The sequence below is a fragment of the Sebastes umbrosus genome, chromosome 17, assembly GCF_015220745.1.
Source record: "Sebastes umbrosus isolate fSebUmb1 chromosome 17, fSebUmb1.pri, whole genome shotgun sequence".
Taxonomy (NCBI): domain Eukaryota; kingdom Metazoa; phylum Chordata; class Actinopteri; order Perciformes; family Sebastidae; genus Sebastes; species Sebastes umbrosus.
In genome coordinates this window covers 19476996-19497189 of record NC_051285.1, presented here as the reverse complement: position 1 = coordinate 19497189, position 20194 = coordinate 19476996, and the positions used below count along the sequence as shown (strand labels likewise).

General features: G+C 40.3%; 1 protein-coding gene across 4 annotated transcripts; it reads left to right on the top strand.

Annotated features, from left to right (window-relative positions):
* Nucleotides 1-1382: 1382 nt before the first annotated feature.
* On the top strand, nt 1383-15034 carry scn4bb (sodium channel, voltage-gated, type IV, beta b). 4 transcript variants are annotated; one of them, XM_037748577.1, is made up of 8 exons: nt 1383-1678; nt 2685-4967; nt 5233-5541; nt 7995-8237; nt 10032-10195; nt 10284-10503; nt 12379-12512; nt 12724-15034. In XM_037748577.1, the coding sequence occupies exons 4-7, from the start codon at nt 8057-8059 to the stop codon at nt 12510-12512; spliced, it is 699 nt and encodes a 232-aa protein (XP_037604505.1). In that variant the 5' UTR covers nt 1383-1678; nt 2685-4967; nt 5233-5541; nt 7995-8056; the 3' UTR covers nt 12724-15034. The 4 variants fall into 4 exon arrangements, with proteins under 4 accessions (XP_037604505.1, XP_037604503.1, XP_037604506.1 ...); XM_037748575.1 differs by having other exon boundaries at nt 1538-1678; nt 12379-12508; XM_037748576.1 differs by lacking the exon at nt 1383-1678 and adding an exon at nt 1738-1872 and having other exon boundaries at nt 12379-12508.
* The last annotated feature ends 5160 nt before the right edge of the window (nt 15035-20194 follow it).

Genomic DNA, 20194 nt, shown 5'->3' with positions numbered 1-20194 from the left:
ACTGTGATGTCACTCAACAATTTACTGGAAAATCTGAGTGCCTTTCCATTGCTGTGATTGGAGCATAAATCCATAAAAACAACAGGAGAGGCATGAAAGACACATCACCCCCTGGTGGTATGATAAACTCCCTTTTTTCATTGTTCAGTGGTATCTTACTATTTTTTTGTTTACTTTAAAGACAATCCATGCTTTTATATCCGTTCTCTTAAAAAAAAAAAAAAAACTGCAGTTAATAGAGACCAGTTGTTGAGTGAAGAGAGTCTAAACTGGGACATGTGGGAACCTTTCTGGATTACACAAACTTGTCATAATAAGCCACAAGCTTCTCCACACTGACTCTTCTTCTCAGTGTTGCCTACATTATACTTCTTATGGAATTAAAACCTGCCCTGTTGAATTAAGTTAACAGATACAGAGATCATTTTAAACCCACTTACAGACATTTAACTTGTTTTTTAAGGAAATGATCAGCAAGAGAAAGGAACAGTTGATAATGGGCAAAAAATAAAGCACTTTGGGTTACAGTCATTTAAAAAGCTTTGCCAGCGGCAGTCCCCACTTTTTTCTTTAGTGTTCTGTATGTAACAACTACTGAATAACAAATGGGCCTGGGTTTAGTTGTGTGTGTGTGTGTGTGTGTGTGTACACAGTGAAATGCACTGGAGGGAATTAGCCACTTATCTCTCACAAAAAGAAATACCTTTTGTTATCTAGTATTCAGTCTCATTTTGTCATTCCTGTAGTGGTGCAACATAACAGTATTGCTCAAGGAGGCTATCGTAGGCTACTTAAGTACAATTTTGAGGTACTTGTATCAAACTTTAGTATTTATGATACTTTATACTTCTTAATCCAATCCATTTATCTGACATCAGTAGTTAGCCTACTAGTTTAAGATTTTACCTTTTTAAAAAATAATAATAAAACATAATACATATTATGAGTAAGTATTTTATAAGCTTGATAAACTAAAAGAATAGAATTGTTACACATTAAACCGGTGGTATCCAATGTTTTTGGCTTGTGACCCCTCACAGAATTGCAATGTGTAGCCTAGTTGGGGCCCCTTGTTACATTTCAGATGTTTATCAGTACCAAAGAACTTATATTGCCAAGAAGCGAAAGTCAATTGTTTGTTCTGTTCCAACCTCAGCACCCAGAAACAAAGCTACGCTTCCACCATTTTGGACTGAAAGCGACTACCGTTCGCCAGTAAAACGTCCGCCTAAAAAGTGCCGTACAAAAGTATAACAAAATTATTTCTGTTCTATTGTCATATTCTACTGAATTGGCCTGTGTTGAATAATAAAATATTATAGCTGTATTAAGCGTTTTCAGTCCAAAATGGCGGCCGCGGCTGTTGTCAAAAAAACAACGGAGTTTGTCTCTTTGCTTCTATACTCTTTGTCAAAACTTAGCACTTCCACCCATAAACATACATATATGTCTATGGTTCCACCACAGAGTCATTTCCCCTCTAAAATATTTAATTTAAACCTGCAATAACTTGTTTTTTTTTGGCCAGGGGGCAGCAGAAATAAGTTAACACTGATATATCATCACCTTTTAAGTTGATATGTTGAAGATGTTAGCAAACAGTTGCTTATTTACACATCCAGCAGTTATACGGAACAACAACATTATCATGAATTTGGAGTGGTGGTTCTGGCCACCTGTAAGTCTAATATTTACTCTCTTTTACCTGAAGTATGCTGCTAAGGCTGTTTAGCTAGCTGCTAGCTAAATACTCCATGTTCACCAGCTCATCCCCAACATGGATGTATTTAGAGAACGGTCCCCAACTGTAGGCTACACGGTGGGTTAGAGCTTGTTCGCTGAAAACAGCTGCTTGTAGCGAAAAACAAGGCTGTGAGTGAAGTTTCGGTTTGTTAAAGTGATGTTGCGGATGTAGCATGCATCTCATACAGCCAAGGTTGAGAACAGTGGGTTTGTGGTTCTGTTTCTGAGAAGTTGGGCGCAGACTGAAAACACGTCTATGATCACGAACATACCTGGTTAATATACTGGATGCTGCAGGATGACAGGTGGAAATGAAACCTTTGTATTTTCCCCATAAGACTTGTATTGAGAGGGGTGTATGGAGTGCCCAGGTCACATATGGGGCTAATGACCCTCCAGATTTATCTTGTAACCCTTTGCCCCCGAGGTTGGCTACCACTGAACTAAAGGACTAACTGATCTAACTGTACAGTAGTTGCTGTAAAATGCTGTAAAATCACAGAGACCACAAGACTACTTTTAATTTTTTACAGTGTTGAGACTTAATGGTCCTTTTACCTCAGTAAAATATCTGAATACTTCTTCAAACACTGAGTTTATGTTTTCATTATGTGAGTACTTGTATTGCTTTAACTCACTAATCTACAGAGACGTGTGTCCTTGTCTCTTTCCTTTGGAGCAGTACACATTTTGCTGCAGTAAGAGCAAATGGCGCCTACGTGCTTTTAAAAGCTGAGGGTGCACCTACATGGCATCTATGAATAATAGTAATATGGGACACATAATAATTTATATCTGTGTAGTACATACCATGTGGTTAAGTGTGTGTGTGTGACTGTCCATGGGTACTCTCTATGTGTAGTCACAGTTGCCTTGCACAGGTCTGCAGCAGCATCATGCCTTTCTGCAGCAAAATGCTGTTTTTTTTTTTCTCTTTGCAGTTCTGGAAGAGTTCCCACTGCTGCTGCATTGATACGCCAGTGGAGGGGCCTGGAGAGGAGAGCAGTGAGCCTGCAGACCAGCCACATGATCTCTCACTTTCAGAGCTCCACATCCGTCAAACAACCCCCCCTTCCTCCCTCCCCCACACACACACACACACCGCCTACTGTCACCTCGCACCACACTTCATCTGCTTGTATATGCTCATTATGAACCATATTAGTGGTCACTGTTGGTGCATGTTGTAGTCCTCTGGCCAGTTTTTTTTCAGGCCCTGCACATTCTAATTGGAAACAATCTCATACTGCTTAATTAAACACAGGGTGGATTAAATTTGTTAACTCATCATACTGTGACACATATTTGATTTCAATTTGGATATCGCTGCAGTGTTTGTAAAGTTCAGTTGTGTCAGGGCCATCTTTTTCCCCTCACTATTCAGCTCTACTGAATCTTGCCTATAATATTAAATGCAAGAGTATAACAGCTGATATCTGAATTAGACACATTTCACAAAATTGACACAAGACACATGATAGTATCGTACAATTTGCACGAGCTATAAGAAAAAAGATGCATAGCATCTGCAAATGTGCATAATAACCTGCTCCATGAATAATAGATCACAGTGTTAAGTGTTTGCAAAGTAAGTAAAGTACAGTATACGGCTGCATAACCTTGTAAATTTCAGTTACAGCCCTTCAAAGTTGCAAACTTTACCTTTTCTTCTCCTGTAAAAGAATGAGTTTTGTAAGCAGAGAAAAACAACCAGGAGGTTAAGTCCAAAATGGATGTGTACAGTAGCTGTCCTCTTGTCCTCTGCCTGTGTAACTGTACCTTGACTCAGATGACACGCTCTGTCACATGGTCTCAGATGCATCCAGTTAACACTCCCAATTCTCCCTTTTTTTTCAATATGAAGCTCTGATTAACCTCTTACCAGACCCTTTTTTTCTAATGAACTCATAACAATAAGCCATATAATTTCCATGCAGTCTCCTTCTATTTCCAGTAATGGATGGAGTTTGGCAGATAGACATATATAGTCTTAAGTGTATGAATGCAACGTTAGCCAGGTCTAAAATTGAATAATCAAATCTGGAAACCCTGAGCTAAGCACATCCACCGCCATGTCCTGCAGTGGATAGTGCAGCTGCATGCTGTTGGTCAGCCATTGGTGACTGATGTGTTTGTGCGTTTATGGGAAAGGAGGTGTCCCGTTGTGAAACATGACTGCACACGCCGCCTCATATCATAATGCATTTGCAGCTGCGTCGCACTGATCACAAGAGAGTAATGAATGCCTCATGATATACAAGATAGCTTGACCTTCTAGGCATTGAATGGGACGTGTATGCACACATCACCGATGGCTGATTATCCTGAGCCAGGGGAATTTAAGTCCCTGCCTTTCAACAAAAGAGGAGAGGAGAGTCGTAGAAAAATATTACTATCTGGGATAGGATATAGAAAATAAAAGATATGAAAGTCAGTTAAAAAATCTGCAATTTTAAATTGTGTAAGTAGAATAGAGGGTAACTATTGTACTGTTTCCCCTCCCACTTGTGATTCTGTGATGCTGAGTTTTGATACCTGAAAAGTGACGTTATCAGTGAAAGAACATGTCTATTCATGAATGGAGAGTTCTGTTGTGGGACTGTCTGGCCCGGCCCCGGGGCTGCATTACACAACCTCCTCCTCAAACCTGCACTGCAGAACTTTTCTCTGATCTTCGCAAACACTCTGACAAAAAGTGCCTGAGTCTGCATACACGCCCCGAGTCAGGAGATGGGGAGGAGGGGGAGGAGGCAGGGAGGGGAGGAGGAGTGAATGGGGGTGATGGAGGAGAGAAAGAGAACAAGAGGGATGTGGGAGCAGGTGAGGGAGGGGAGACAGAGAGATGAGGGGAGAGAGAGGTGGCATGCAGCCAACGGAGAGGACAGGGAAAAGTTGTGAGGTAGCCGGAGGGACGGGCAGGGAGAAGAGTCGGCGTCATTGGTGCTCTGCTGAGGGGGAATGAGAGCAGCAGCTTTTCCTCCTGTCCCGTCTGTCTCTCTCTCCGTTTCTGTCTGTCTTTCCGTTTGTCTCCCCCTCTCCCCTCTAATTGTGTATCATCCTGGCCGGTGCTGCAATGTGGCTGGCTCTGCAGTGAAAGTGCTGGCTGGCGGATTCTCCTTGAGTGAACCCTGACTGTGCGCAGTGTTTGCTGCTGTCCTGTCCACACTGACTCAGCTGTGCAGGCAGCCTGCCGGCCTCTGAGTGAACACCGGCTGCCGGAGCAGGTAAGCATGACAAAACCTGAACTGTGCATGTCTTTATGTTTTTTACATTTAGGGAAAGAGATGCAGTATGTGTATGTAGACTCATGCATTGTATATCTGTATCTGAAGAATGTCCCTTTCTCTGTACTATCTGTGCTTTTACAGTGACTTAATGTCCTATCATATTATTTTAGTTGATTAACTTTTTCCTTCTTCCCTTCTCTCTCTGTATCTCTTCCCCCTCCTCTTCCTCCTCCTCCTCCTTTGCCCTCTGTCTAACCTACAGTCACTTCCACAGGCGTGCTGTGGGGGCTGGCGGGCAGGCTCCCTACCTCGGGGACTACTGTAGGTGCACGACTGGGACCAGCGTCGTCTGGAGTCCAGACATCCAAACAGCCGCTTCCAGATTCATTCCAGAGAGGCCAAGTTGTGCTAAAGGATATTCTACGAGCTATCTAGGGCCCTGCTGGATCCTGCAGCAGTATTTGTTTTGGAGCAGATCTGGCTGCCATGGAGGTCCAGTGGGTTGGGGTTGAACTCCCGAGGCCGGGCCCTCCACGCATAGCCACCGGCCTGATCTTCTCTATGCTGCTTGGTAATGTCTGGCCCTCACTTTACGTCACCTCTCTTTATATTCTCCATGATCATTATGCCACAGCTGATGTGCACGGTGCCTCCTCATCTCTCTTTTTTGAAAACTTTTTTTTCTTCACTCGTTATTTAATACCAAAAGCTTGTGGCAATATCAGTGTGGTTGTATGCAGAGCAATGACGATGCTGTGGCTTTTTCAAATTTGACATTGACCTTCATCAGCTTCCGACCTACGTAGGTGTTGGCTGCAATTGTGTTTAGGGCATTTATCAGTACGCTAGGTTTTGCAGAAGGTTTTTGCTTTGACAGGACTAGTTTGCTCGTGATGAGTAGTCGGGTTTTTTTTCTGGAGGTTGCGTGTTTCATCTCATAAGCAAAATGTGCTGCTGGTTCTGAAGCCTGAAAACACAGAAAGGACAAGGACTATGAAGGTTATATTAAAATGGGCTTGTTCTAGAATAAAGTCTGTGGACGATAGTTATCCATATTGGTTTGGATTGGGATTGTATGTCCACAAAAAGAAATGTCAGCAGAATAGTGCCCCCTGGGATGGAAAAGCTGTGTCAGACTATAGGCACTCTAGACGAGAGGTCTAGAGTGCTACAGTGGAGGTGTATCTGCAGTAATAGTGCAGCAGAGTCATTCGGAGCAGTGTCCAGTAAAACATCAGTTTTATTTCTATTTGAGTGATGAACCCCTGAATCAAGAGTACTTTTGCAGTGACGGCACAGTAACAGCACAGTAGGCATTCAGATGTGACATTGCTGTCTCAAGTAAATTCAAACGCATATCTGAGACTGGATATAGAGTAGCGTAGATTAGCTTCCTTAACATCTTTGAAAAAAACAAGCATCCCATTAGAATCCAATTTCCGTCATAGTGGACACATATATCCTGTGTACACTTGCATACATGTTGCCATCTGCATTCAAGCTGCATTCAGCCTGCATTAGCTATTATCTGACAATGAACTATTTTGAGTAAAGAATATGTATGTATCTAATACCCTTTTCTAATATTGTTCCGACATTCGTTACTTACAGTAAATAGTTCTTGGAATGTTCTCAGCCTACTTCTGGGTGTGGAGCATCAGTACAGCCATGGTGCAGCACACATTAAAAAGATAGACCTCCACGAGACCATGGTCTGTGACATTGTGTATAGGAGCTGTAGGCTCTAAAATTACCGTATGACATTCCTGGTCTAGTAAAATTGATCACATTGATAATCCTCAAGAAATTTAAAATATCTATCTCCCATTTACACACATAAATTGATTTGTCAGTGGAATTGGTTTGCCATTATAATGTAACTTTCAGAACAAGAATGGCTTTTTTATTGCTCACAGGTGTTGTCTTTATTTAGAATGAACAACCAACATTTGGCCACCTATAACAAACATCTGCAAGGTAGACTTAATTAGCAGATGCAGGTGGACAAGTAGCAGTTGCATCTAAGCACCATTATTATATTGTGGAATGTGGATAAACATTCTTCATTGTATAATACACTATGAGGTGGTCAAGAAGGTACCTCATTGTACATTACACTTGTTAAGCAGAAGAGACAGTGCTGTGGTGATCTTTGGTTTTCCAACGTAGGCTATTCATGTTGAATGAGACAACATGAGACATCTAATGTTATTTTTCGGCATTCTAACCATTCAAAACCAGAATATGTTTCCTTTTACACATTTGATCTCTAATGAATTAGATCAATTCTTGTCCCTGATAAACCTAAATGGTCAACCATTGGATTCCATAATAGCTGGTGGTGGTTTATTGTATAGCTAGACTGATATATCAGCCAATATTAGCTTATTGCAGATATATCTGTATTGGTGTAAATGTAGTGCAGAAATGCTAAAGTAGGTCATTTAGAAGCAGTTTTACATAGTTTATCCACCAGAGAGCACTGACAAGATTTTTCAACTGTAAAACGACCTGTTCAGTATGTGTCTTGATCACAATCAGGAAAAAGGGATTCGCTTCAACATTGTCTGTCTACTACAATTATCAGCTGATGTATCGTTATCTGATTTTTTTTAAGCTCCCAAATATCTAGTTTAGTATCGGGTTTCTAAAATCCAGTTTTGGTCGGTCTATAGTTTTTTTTGTTATTTGGATATACTACATATTTTTCTAAATGATGTGGAGAGCATACTGTATGTATGCATAAAAAAAGTATTGTTCTAAAGTTGACATATATAGGCTAGAAACTGGAGCATCACTGTTCTACTTCTATCTCAAGCACCAAAACTTTACCTTGAAAAAGAAAACTTTAATTAAAAAAACCTCAATAAGAAATTCAAAAAAGAGACAATGGTCAGAAGGCTTCTGATTTAAGGGGGAGTAACATTTGAATGTTGTCAGAGACAAAATACAAGGAGATCAAGGTTCTTGAAAGAAGAACAGATATTTAATCATTCACTTGTTTTGTTCTTGATGTCTTGTCAGCAGCTTCAGTGGTAGAAACAGGATACTGCTAAGGAAAAAGGACACAGAGAGAGAGACACAACATGGAAAGAATGAAAATGGAATATTACAAAAAATATTGGAAAAGGTTGATAAAAAAAAGTGACGTGCAGGAGGAAAGAGACGGGAGGGGTGATGCTGTTGCTCTCTCGTCACTGATTCTATTACTGTTTTTGCAAGCTCACTGTGCTGCATTGGACCAGCCGAGGAAAAAGATTGGACAGAGTGAGTTTTGCCAGATAGTGAAGGGTGAGATGAATCGATGACATTCCCACAAACAGTGTGCCAAAGCTTCGCCTCGGGAAGCCGTATCTACTTCTCTTAGCAATGTTATTCCTATTTGCTGCAGTGGTGTCAGACGTTGACCTTGACCGCGTTATGAGTGAAGCGTAACACAGTGTGCACGAAACAGAGGGCAGAACTGTGGGATTGTTAGAAACAGTGAAGAAAATACAGCTGCTGCCGAAACCATTCATCTTATCCAGGTGTTGTGTTTTCTCTCTATGACCTCTGCATATGTGTACTTGTTCTGCACAGCACCTTGTGGGCATGTAGTTTACACCTCACACACTAGATGGAAGCATTAAGCACACAGAGCTTTAATAGTGTAAAAGAGGGAGAAAACAGATTTGCTACCTGTGACCTTGACACATAAATGGGAAGGTGGAATACCAGCTCTGGTCTATAACTAGTAGGGGAAAAGGAAAAGACACAGCAGTTTCCCAGCCCCATCTGCTTTGTTTGGAGGATGTAATCACTGGGACTTCCTGATGCTGTCTGACTGTGGTCCCCGGTGTACAGTTACAGTTCTTACAAGGGGCACAGCAGATTGCATCCTCTTTTATTTACAGTAATGTCACAGCAAGGACTTTGTGGTGTCATGTTAATGAAAGTTTCAAGTGCCAATAATAGACATGTATGTAATGTTATAATGTGTTCTTAAAATCATGAACATTTACAGTAACTTGAATGGTCGATGGGATAAATAATCTATGATGTATGCCCATTATGTTGTACTTACACAGTATTGGTGAGTAGGTTTATTTAAAATAAAATCAAAATGGTCTAAAAGACATGAATAATCAGGTGATTTCATGAGATTAATCATGCATAAGAGACATTTTAACTCTTGTAGTCCAGTGTTTTGGTGTGTATTAGCCAGATTTACTATCACTGTCCATGAACCTACTGTCATTGTTCACATGTAACTGGATGAGCAGACAAGCGGACTTGTTTTGTGATGTGACCACAAAACGAGTCCAAGGAGCTCAGCAACAAAGTGCAAAGTCTGAAGCTTTTAGTTTGTTTTAAGTGCAGGACAGATATTGTGGAGGGCATTGTGAATGGCTTATGTAGAATATAGTACTCAATCATTCTTCTACCAGCACAAAAATGAAAGGTTATGGTTACAGTATAGGCACTTTTCAGGGCAGCCATTTGACATGTCATTGCAGGGTAAACACAGGTTTAATTAAAGGGACTGTTTGTAAGAATCAGGAATTGCTAGGGGAAACAGCTAGACTAGTTCTGTCCGAAGGTAACAAAATCAAGACTATTTCTTGACCCAGTAACTTCCCAAAGTATTTGCTGTTTTCTTACAATGACGACAAGACTTAAGGAAGTCACTGCTCCCAGCCGAGAAATAGTCCGATAAAGTGCGATAAACTGAAACTTGTTGTTTTTACACTTTGTTTTTCTTTTTTTTGTTCATATTATTCAAATGAGATAGAATGTGTTAATTAGTGAGCTTTAGAGATGCTCTTACGTGAACTTTATTACCTTCGGACTGAACCAGACGAGCTGTTTCCAGTCTTTATGCTAAGCTGAGCTAATGTGCTGCTGACTGTAGATGTATATTTAACAAACAGATATGAGAGGGGTATCGATTTTCTCATCTAACTCTCAGCAAGAAAGGAAATAAGCATATCTCACAAAATGTTGAATTATTGCTTGCACTGTAAAGTTGATTCATACCCTGTGTATTATCTTTTTGTGTTTTCTATTCCCCCTCCTCCTCAGGCGTGTGGTCTGTTCAGGCCCTCGAGATGTTTGTGGGGAAGATTCCCTTCCTGCAGGCAGTGAATGGCAGCACCGTCATGTTGCCGTGCACCTACGCCAGCTGTATCGGCATCGAGGACCTCTACTTCAACTGGCAATTCAATGACAACGGCACCATGCAGAAGGTGAGACCCCTCTTGTTTGAGAGAAAGATTCATGATCAGGTAACTTGTTTGGTAGTTTTGGATGCCTGACAGCTCTTTGTCCTGTCAGGTGTGTGATTCAACGATAGCGGATGAGGGGGTGGTGCCACATGTGAGTATATATCGAGAACGGGTGGAGTTTATAGGGGGGAACATCAAAAACAACGTCTCCATCAGGCTGTGGAACATCACCTTCGAGGACGGAGGCCAGTGGACGTGTTTTGGACGCAACCCCAAAGAGAAGGGCAGGAACCACAGTGCCATCTTCCACCTCATCGTGGTGGACGAGTGTGAGTGGTCAAGATCTATGCTGGTAATGTGTACTGATAAATGTGAGGGAGGGGTCATGGGGTCTCCAGTAGAAATGGTGTTCTTATTAGTTGTTTAGTTATACAGACCACTGGTTCCCAACCTGGGGATCCCAACAAACACTAGGGGGCGCCAAAGCTTCAAAGCTTCAGGGGGGGGTCGCGAGGCCTTCTTGATTTTAAGGGGTGTAAGACGGCTTTTTTGAAATTATACAGTTGGGCTGTATCTCAGAATGAGATAAGTAAGAAAAGTTTGGATTATTATTTAAGATATAAACAGGATAAGGACACAGTGAAGACCTGAAAACAAGCTATATTCACAGAGCATTCCCTCTTTGAATATAGCTTAGCATATAGCTAGAGAGAACAATGAACAATGGCCAAGCGTCAGGGAGAAGAAAATTAAACAAAATTTGTCAAAAAAGAAGTCTATAGAAGAAACCTATTAAGTACAAATGATTGTTTAAAAAATACACAATACAGAGAATGGTATTATAAGTCCCTAAAAATAACAGGAAAACTCATCTCTGATGCAATATTCACATGAAATAATCTGCTCAAAATTCATCCAAATCGCTCATTTTACACAAACCTCCTGCAGTTATTGTGTTCACTATTTGGCTTAATTGTACAGTTTATCAGTTGTACTGTTATTATTATGCATTAAATATAATATGAAATATCCATAACATATGTCACTTAGTCGAGGGTTGTCAGTTAACTCAATGATGGAAAAAGGTATTCTAAGGAAAAAGGTTGGGAACCACTGATAGACACAATGCAGTAGACATAGTTTTTAAAAACCTGCCCAAATGATCTTAAACTAGCCCATCATTCATCTACCTGTGCAAAAGAAAAATAAATCTGCCCCTTTCAGCAACAGAAATTAGCCCAATTATGTGGATAACTGTCCAATCTGACAGCACATCCCAATAGATATTCCTAGTTTAACTGACAAACTGTATATTGGCCAATCACAAATGTGGGACAACTCATTGGGGCTTGCTTTATGGCCCCATAACATGCATACTGAAGTGAAAATAAAATAGAACATGCATTAATTTGTATGTTGATGATAAGATAAACCGGGCCAAATATTACAAGGACAGTACTGCTGAGGAAAAATTAAAAAAAAAAATAATAATAATCCACAGAAGGGAAATAAATCCTGAGGTGACAGTAAAAGAGAGAATACAGAATGTGGGATTAATTTATGACAGATTCAGCTCATTCTCTTTGTGCATTTTTTCAGTTAATTATGTTATAATATGTCAGGTTTGCTCCTCCACACACACAAATACACACAATCCAGGAGAGTTGATAATCCTTCTTTCCAACTAAACTATAAGCATTCTCTAGTTTTTAAGTATAATATAGTTATAGTCATGCTGTTTGTCACTTTAAACGGTCTTCGGTGCTGTTTTGATAAGAAATTATTTAGAAAAATAAACCTATAAAAATAAACCAACAAATTAGTCTCTCCTCAAAATTGGAACAACATCACAATGTGTTTAAAGTAGATAGCTGTAGGGTGTAAAGACAATTCACCAAATATTATATAAAATGGTTCTAGGAAAGCATACAAGGACCAAAGGTCACAAAAGATGACCTCCCCGTCATTCTGTGTATATTTTAAATCTATGTTTTGGTGTGTCAGGCGTAGGAGATGGCTGCAGCTGAGACCACACTACAGCTTTAATCTCTCGTAGAGGCAACAACTTTTCTCAAATTAGAAGGCTTTGTAACAGCACAAAAGTTGTGGAAAATGTAAATTTTCTGGAACCTCTCCTTAAACTGTTTCTATGTAGGTTTTCTTTTCCCATCATCATTCCTCTAGTGTTTTGTTAATGTCTGCAGTGAGGGTGGTGGACAACACACTGACCATCATAATAGCCTCAGCTGTGGGCGGAGGCATCGCAGCATTGATGGGCTTCATGCTGCTCAAGAACTTCACTCTCTTTGTTCTTGCCAAGATGGAGGAGAAAAAGTGAGTTTTCACAACCACCTGGATATTTACCGGCAATGCAACCATTTCATACTGTTTCATCAGAGCACATTGTTGGCAGCATGTTTGCATAGCTCAGATACTGTACATGCTGAATTTTAAATGGAGTGAGCTAGAGATGTTTATTTAAGCTGCCGTGCATGTACTGCACAGTTCTAACTTTGTCTTCTTCATTTTTTCCTCTCACGCCACTGCAGAAAAGAGTGCCTTGTATCTTCATCAGGGATCGACAACACAGAAAATGGCCTCTCAGGATCCAAAGCTGATTCAAAACCAACACCAAAAAAGAAATGAGGAAAGTGCATGTACATAAAACTATATCAGTACTCATATTTATGTACCTTCCTTGCATATATTTGTATATGCACATTGTGTTTGCACACAAGCAAATTCATTATGTTCAAGTTGGGATCCTTAAAACTGCCTGGCTGTGGCCTTCAAAGGGGAATATATACATGTCCACATAATGTTACGGCATGTGCACGGAACAGTAACTGTGCAGATGATATACAACTAAAGAGTGCAAATCCGTGCACACATAATTATTTAAAATGTGCTCATAATTTAATAATTTACATCTAAAGGATAATTGTTCCTACCAGAGACACTTGATTTATTTAGGATTAATGTCTTAATCTTATATTAACATCCCACCTCCCACCTGGTCTACCATATATCTACCTCCATGGGTCAACACATTACCAGAAAAAACACATTAAAGGTGTTATCTTTGTTTTTGGGTATGGACAATAACTGGTAACCTAACCCGCCAGATGGTTTATTACACAAAACCATCTGAGAAGCTGTTGGAAAAGGGCAGTCACTTTCAAAAAATACTTGGCAGGTGATTAGATGAACAATCTGTCAATCAAACTCGGCCTGTCGGACTCGAGAGAAGAGCCAAAACATCTTTTCCATCGAAAAAGCCTTCAGTGTCGTTCTTCGCTCTTCTTTCCATGAAGCAATACTCTCCAGTTCTGATATAACTGATGTAATTGCAGCATCTAAGCTAACCTCTTTAGGAGCCGCCATCATGTTTAGAATGAACAGTCACCTCTCTGTGTCACCACACACACACCTAAGCCACGCCTGTAGCTGCTAGTAGCTTCTCACAGGACGCTGATTGGTCTTTGCTCTGGCTTGCCAGTTCTCTTTATACATCCGTGACACAGACGCATTACTTGAAGCCTAACAAGATGGATTTTCGTGTGAGAGGTGATCCTGTGATTCTGCGATTCTCGCTTGATCTGGTGACATCGCAAGAATCCAGCAACCATGCAAGGTTAAATAACCGGGTCTGATTAAACAGTTAAACATTTGACAAGTAAAGCTAGTGCGCACTTGTTCCTTTATGAAATGGGGCCTGATGAACATCAAGTCCAAAAAGTCTCTATGGAAAACATTGTTCCCAAGTTGTCTCTGGTTGCACTGTGGGACAGTTCATTATAGACAGTACATGAAAGCACACTGATCTGTAATGTTTCAGCAGGCTCTGTATATTATAAACATATGCAATTTAGATGAGATTTGTTGATCTATTGGTGGATATTTGGTCATTCTAATGATTCCCACACATCTGATACATCCACATCAAGCAACAACTGAAGGTTAACCTGTCCTTCAACATTGTTTTCTGTGGCTTTGTGTTTGTACTTTGACCATTAGATGTTACTTTAAATACATCATGGAGCCCCCAAAAAGGTACAGTAATGCATTTAAAGAAAGACCATTTAAAATGCTGCTTATCTTGCTGCTAATGGTTGTGTGTTTACAGGTATTATGCAGTGAGTATAAGCTAAGTGAAAGACTGCTTGTTGATACACAGTAAACCAAGTGTCTCTGGTAGATTTTCTTTATTATTCACAAAAAAAAAGCAGTTGTGTATCATTTTGCACAGTTGTGCTCTGTTTAAATTGCTTGGTAGCCATGATTTATCAATAATTATCTGTCGCCACAGCCAGAGTACATAAAATATGTAAACTTTGACTGTTTTTTATTTGAAGTCAAAACAAAAACACTTTTATTTAAGTGCTTTTGACAGGAAATAATGCAATGTAGTTACAGCTGGGCTGAATCCTAACACCAAATTCACGGTAGCCCTCGATAACACGGGTCAACTAAATCAAAATCAAATGATCTATCTCGCGGATATACTTAGCAATTTGTGGCTGCTTTCCACAAAACACCTGGAGTATGTTATCTAATTTATTCAAACAACTGTCGTAAAAAGGTGCTTTAAGTAGCGCTAACACAAATAGAACTGATGTAGGATTCAGCCCAGCTCTTCATCCTGTACCTTCCTCTCTTTGCTTGATATAAAACACAGGTGCCTGTTAGTGCTTCTATGCTCCTCTGCCAGCGAGGACGACTACATATTGCAAAGCAGTTTATAAAGCTCAGCAAACAGTAATAATAAAACAAGCTTTTGAACTGACATGATAGACAATCCCCTGCCCACCCCCTAGAAAATGAATGACCCTCTGATGATGCTGCTTTTAAGACAAATAACCAATGCATTTTAAGCAAAGCATGTGCAACATGGGCCAGATTTTAGACACAATGCTTGAAAACAGTAATACATATTTTTGGGGAAAAAAGACATGCTCCAATGTACTAACACTGGTAGAGTCAGCGCTGAGGTAAATCCCATTTATTACCATGCTAATTTCATTGTGCTAACCCTCGCTAAGTCTAAGCAATATTCGGTGATGTGGCCATGGATACTGTATGCCTGGATCGGACTCAACATATTTGCTTGTGCCTCTTTGTGCAAAAGGCTTGTTTTTGCCAAACACTTTTCATTCACTCTTTGCAATAAATAATCTTTACCTGCTGCTCTGCAGTGAAAAAGATCAACCTGGTTTCCCTGCCCATGCATACAGTAAATGACCCATAAATTCATACTCTAAATGATCATGGGATCAGGTCTCAGATAGCAGGCTGTAGTAGGGGGGCTGTAGTTCAAGTATAAACTCTGTTCAAGCAGGAAATAAGACATGTGATGCTCTCAGTGTAGCCCACTGACTGACAAACAGGAAAGATTCATACTGAGCAGCATATTAGGAGATGAATGTATCTGCATTACACTCAAATAATAAATAACAATATACACACGTTGCACATTCAAGACACTGAATGTCTGGCTTTAAAAAGAATTACCTCTGGAGAGTGGGACAGATGCGTGGCTAAGCACTGGGTCAGGTTGGATATATAACATACCTCCCCAGTCGCAGCAGGCGTTAGATGAGCGTACTGTAAGTAAAGTGTGAGTTTCTGGTGGTTTCTGAAGTTCACTGTTATGTTTATAATAATGTGCCTCCACATTAAAGTGACTACAGTCACTGGCTTGAAGCAATATTATAAAAAGGATGTGTTGCGCACTTTAAAAACATGTATATTTTCATGTATGTATAATGCAAATCAGTGTCGGTTTGTCACATTGATCATCCAAGTGAGTGAAGAAACCAAACAGCACGCAGGAGGAAATATTCAGGGTGCTAAGATTCTTCAAGGTCCCATGAAATTATATTGTTCCTGTTGAAAGCATTAGATGGCGAGGGATCAGTCTTAAAGGAGTAGTTTTGACGTTTTCGGAAGTTTGCTTATTTGCTTTCTGGCCGAGAGTTCAATATCGATACCACTCACATGTCTGGCCGGTTAGCTTAGCTTTGCATAATGACTGGAAAGGGGGAAACAGTTATAGCATGGCTCTTTCCAAAGCTAACAAAATCTGTCAACCAACGCCTTAAAGCTCACTAATGAACATGTTATATCTCATTTCTTTAATCTGAAATGTAAAAATAACAAATTATGTTTTTTTTTGGGAGCAGTGACTTCCTGGATTCTCTGCTGGTTGCCTGGCAACACTCCAGGAAATAAACAAACAACATATAACATGTTAATTAGTGAGCTTTGGAGGTGGTGGTAGGCAGAATTTTTACATTTTTGGACAGAGCAAGGCTAGCTGTTTCCCTCTGCTACAAGTCCTTTTTACTAAGCTAAGCTAACCAACCAAAATGTCAAACTATTCCTTCAAGTATAAAGGCACCGTCACACGTGTGAATGCAGGCGCGAATGCCTGCCGAGGCGATTTCCGAATTGTAAGTACACCAAAGTTATCTGCATTTCGAACGCAATCAGAAGCAAATGTTTTTTCGCCCCTTTGCTTGTATAGAATGGAAGTGAACGGGAGGCGAATATTAATTGTGTGCATGTGTGACAGTGCCTTTAACTAGTGGGCTATTTGGGCTAAAATGATATTTGATAAGACTGACAGCCTGTGAAAAAAAAGATGTGATGACTTTGTCATCCCATTTCATGGGATCTTTGGGAAAGATATTGCAGGTATAAGGTGTAAGAAATATTATGGGTAATATACATTTCTCATATGTGTGTTTACTGTATTCTTGTTTGATTTAAAAGAGAAAATCCACCCTGGTGCAGGACTATGAATTGAACAGGAACAGGGAATCAGGTCCTAGGGCTATTCCTGTGACTTTGGAAACATGAAGACAGTGTTTTGCAGGATCATACGATCAAATCATTTAATCGCAATAATTTGAATTAACTGTTAAAGAGTGGGTTTTCTCTGAGTGGCTAATCTCTGTCAGTTGTTGTCTAATTAGACTTGGTTAAAAAAAAGGTGATCACCTTCTCACTGAATCAATGAAGTGAGAAAACAAAGCTTTGGGTTAATGTTGACATTGTGTCAGTGAGGGCCTTATGATGACAAGCAACTCTATGCAAATCACAACAGAAGTGACAGTTTGTCACACTGCACCTTTGAGTTACTGTGACAGTTCTGTGAGCAATACAACAGTAGGAGTTGTGATGATGGGATGCAGGTGAATGGGGAACATCCAGAGAGGAGCACGGAGTGGACCGGAGCCCCTGTACTTGATCAGACCCTGCAGAGCGTTTAGACTCACCAAGTCATGCTCCACCGCTGCTCTCTGCACACAAATATAGCCTCCTGTACAGCTTTAATGCTATGGCTCGCCCTCAAATGATGTCTCCATTTTCAACCTCTCATCCGTGCACATCAGCTCTAAATGTCTTTATTATAGAAACATGAAATCTAATAAAGTTTTGAATAAAATCTGTCCTGTCGTGCTGTTTGTATGTGAAGTAGTGCAACACTAGATCTTTGGCAGCACTGCCTCCTGTTGGGCTGAGGGAGGAAGAACAATGAAAACCTGTACAACAAAGCAAATGCCTCTATCATATATCCCTGCTGAAAAATGCCCACTTAAAAGGGACACTCTTTTTGAGTTAGAGAAAATATCCTCTGATGATGTCATCTCAGTTTAGGCATAGAAACTACAAACCTTTAATGGAAAGCCTGCATTATAAACTGCGTGGAGCTTGACAAACGTGGGCATTTGCATTCAGGGAAGGTCTAATAAAAGACACTATCAAGTTGCATTATGGGAAGTGTAGGATCCAGTGTTTTTGGAGCCCATATTAGGGACCAAAAGTCAGGATATCTCTGCCTTTGCTGCGTCAATTTTTACCATTCTTTTTTTACCCGAAAACATAATGCCTCCGGCCCCTCTGATATTTGGAGGGGTGGAGTAGTGAGTCATTGCTCAGAAATCTGTGATTATATTATTGGTTGGAATAGTTATGTTCAACCATTGGAAATACATGAATTGTCCAATGAAACATGTTGCATGCAGAAGTAAAGGGATTTTGCACAGTATGCAAAAATAAAATGTTGTGCATTTGTGGTGTAGTGCTGCCACTCAATATAGAGGGCAGATGAGGTGGTTTGGCACCGGAAAACTTTGAAAGGGATGTTGAAGAGCGAGGTTGATAAATAGGATTAGTGCAAAAAAAAGTGGTATTTATTAAGAAAAGTGCACTGAAACAAAAAATCCAATAAAAATACAGTTAAACTGAATGAAAAGAACACCAAACAAAAGAAAGCTGCAGCCTCACAGCAAGCTGACGACTCTCCCTCCCCCTTACTCCAGTGAATCTTATGGACCTCACCTAACTGGAACCTGGCCAGGTACGCAAGTATAGGGTGAACTAAACCAAGCAAGCATCCAAATTCCCACAGAAGAATGAACAGACCATTAATACAAGTTACTGCTGACATCTCAATCTGTCTAGGGGCACCAAGTATTGTCAATAATCATTTACTGCAGAACTATCTTACCAATCTTACATATTAACAGTTCCCAGTCCCGCCCTGCTAAGAAGACATAATGAGACAAACTTGTTTGCACTTTCCTTGATTGATCTACCCCAACATCCCAGGCAGAACATCAAAAATCCTATGAACCCATAAAACAAACAAACTAAACGACTTTGTGTCATTTATGCCCCTTTATTTATAATGTATCAAATAAACTGAAACACTGAACTGAAATTAATAATCAGGCAGACACAAAAACACTTAATTTTGGGGAACAGGAGCTAGTGAGAACAGAGAAAGGCAACCTTTTCACATGGGGCCTTAGAGAGTTTCATCCTGTCAATTGTGTATCAAACTGCCTGTTGTGATCACCACAGATACTCCTTTCTCTCTTTATACTTTATATGAAACAAAGCATCATGTATAATATGAAATTGCATTAAAAGGAAATCTTCTGAACCAGAATTGGAGCATTTTTATTTCTTTTTTATATATATATATATACATATATATATATACAGTGGAGGAAATAAGTATTTGATCCCTTGCCGATTTTGTAAGTTTGCCCACTTACAAAGAAAAGAACGGTCTATAATTTTAATGGTAGGTATATTTTAACAGTGAGAGACAGAATATAAAAAAAATCCAGAAAATCACATCATATAAAAGTTATAAATTGATTTGTATTTTATTGTGGGAAATAAGTATTTGATCCCCTAGCAACCAGCAAGAATTCTGTCCCCCACAGACCAGTTAGATTAGTCCTCACGCTTTAAGAAAGTACTCCGAATCTCAACTCGTGACCTTTATAAAAGACAACTGTCTCAACTCATTACCTGTATAAAAGACACCTGTCCACAATCAGATTCCAACCTCTCCACCATGGGCAAGACCAAAGGGCTGTCTAAGGACGTCAGGGACAAGATTGCAGACCTGCACAAGACTGGAATGGGCTACAAGACCATCAGCAAGCAGCTTTGTGAGAAGGAGACAACTGTTGGTGCCATTATTCGGAAATGGAAGAAACACAAAATGACCATCAATCGCCCTCTGTCTGGGGCTCCACGCAATATCTCGTCTCATGGGGTATCGATGATCATGAGAAAGGTGAGGGATCAGCCCAGAACTACACGGGAGGAACTTCTTAATGATCGCAAGACAGCTGGGACCACAGTCACCAAGAAAACCATTGGTAACACACTACACCGTAATGGATTAAAATCCTGCAGCACCCGCAATGTCCCCCTGCTCAAGAAGGCACATGTACAGACCCGTCTGTTTGCCAATGAACACCTGAATGATTCAGAGAAGGCTTGGGAGAAGGTGATGTGGTCAGATGAGACCAAAATCGAGCTCTCTGGCATCAACTCAACTCGCCGTGTTTGGAGGAAGAGAAATGCTGACTTTAACCCCAAGAACACCATCCCCACCGTCAAGCATGGAGGTGGAAACATTATGTTTTGGGGGTCTTTCTCTGCTACGGGGACAGGACGACTTCACCGCATCGAAGGGAGGATGGACGGGGA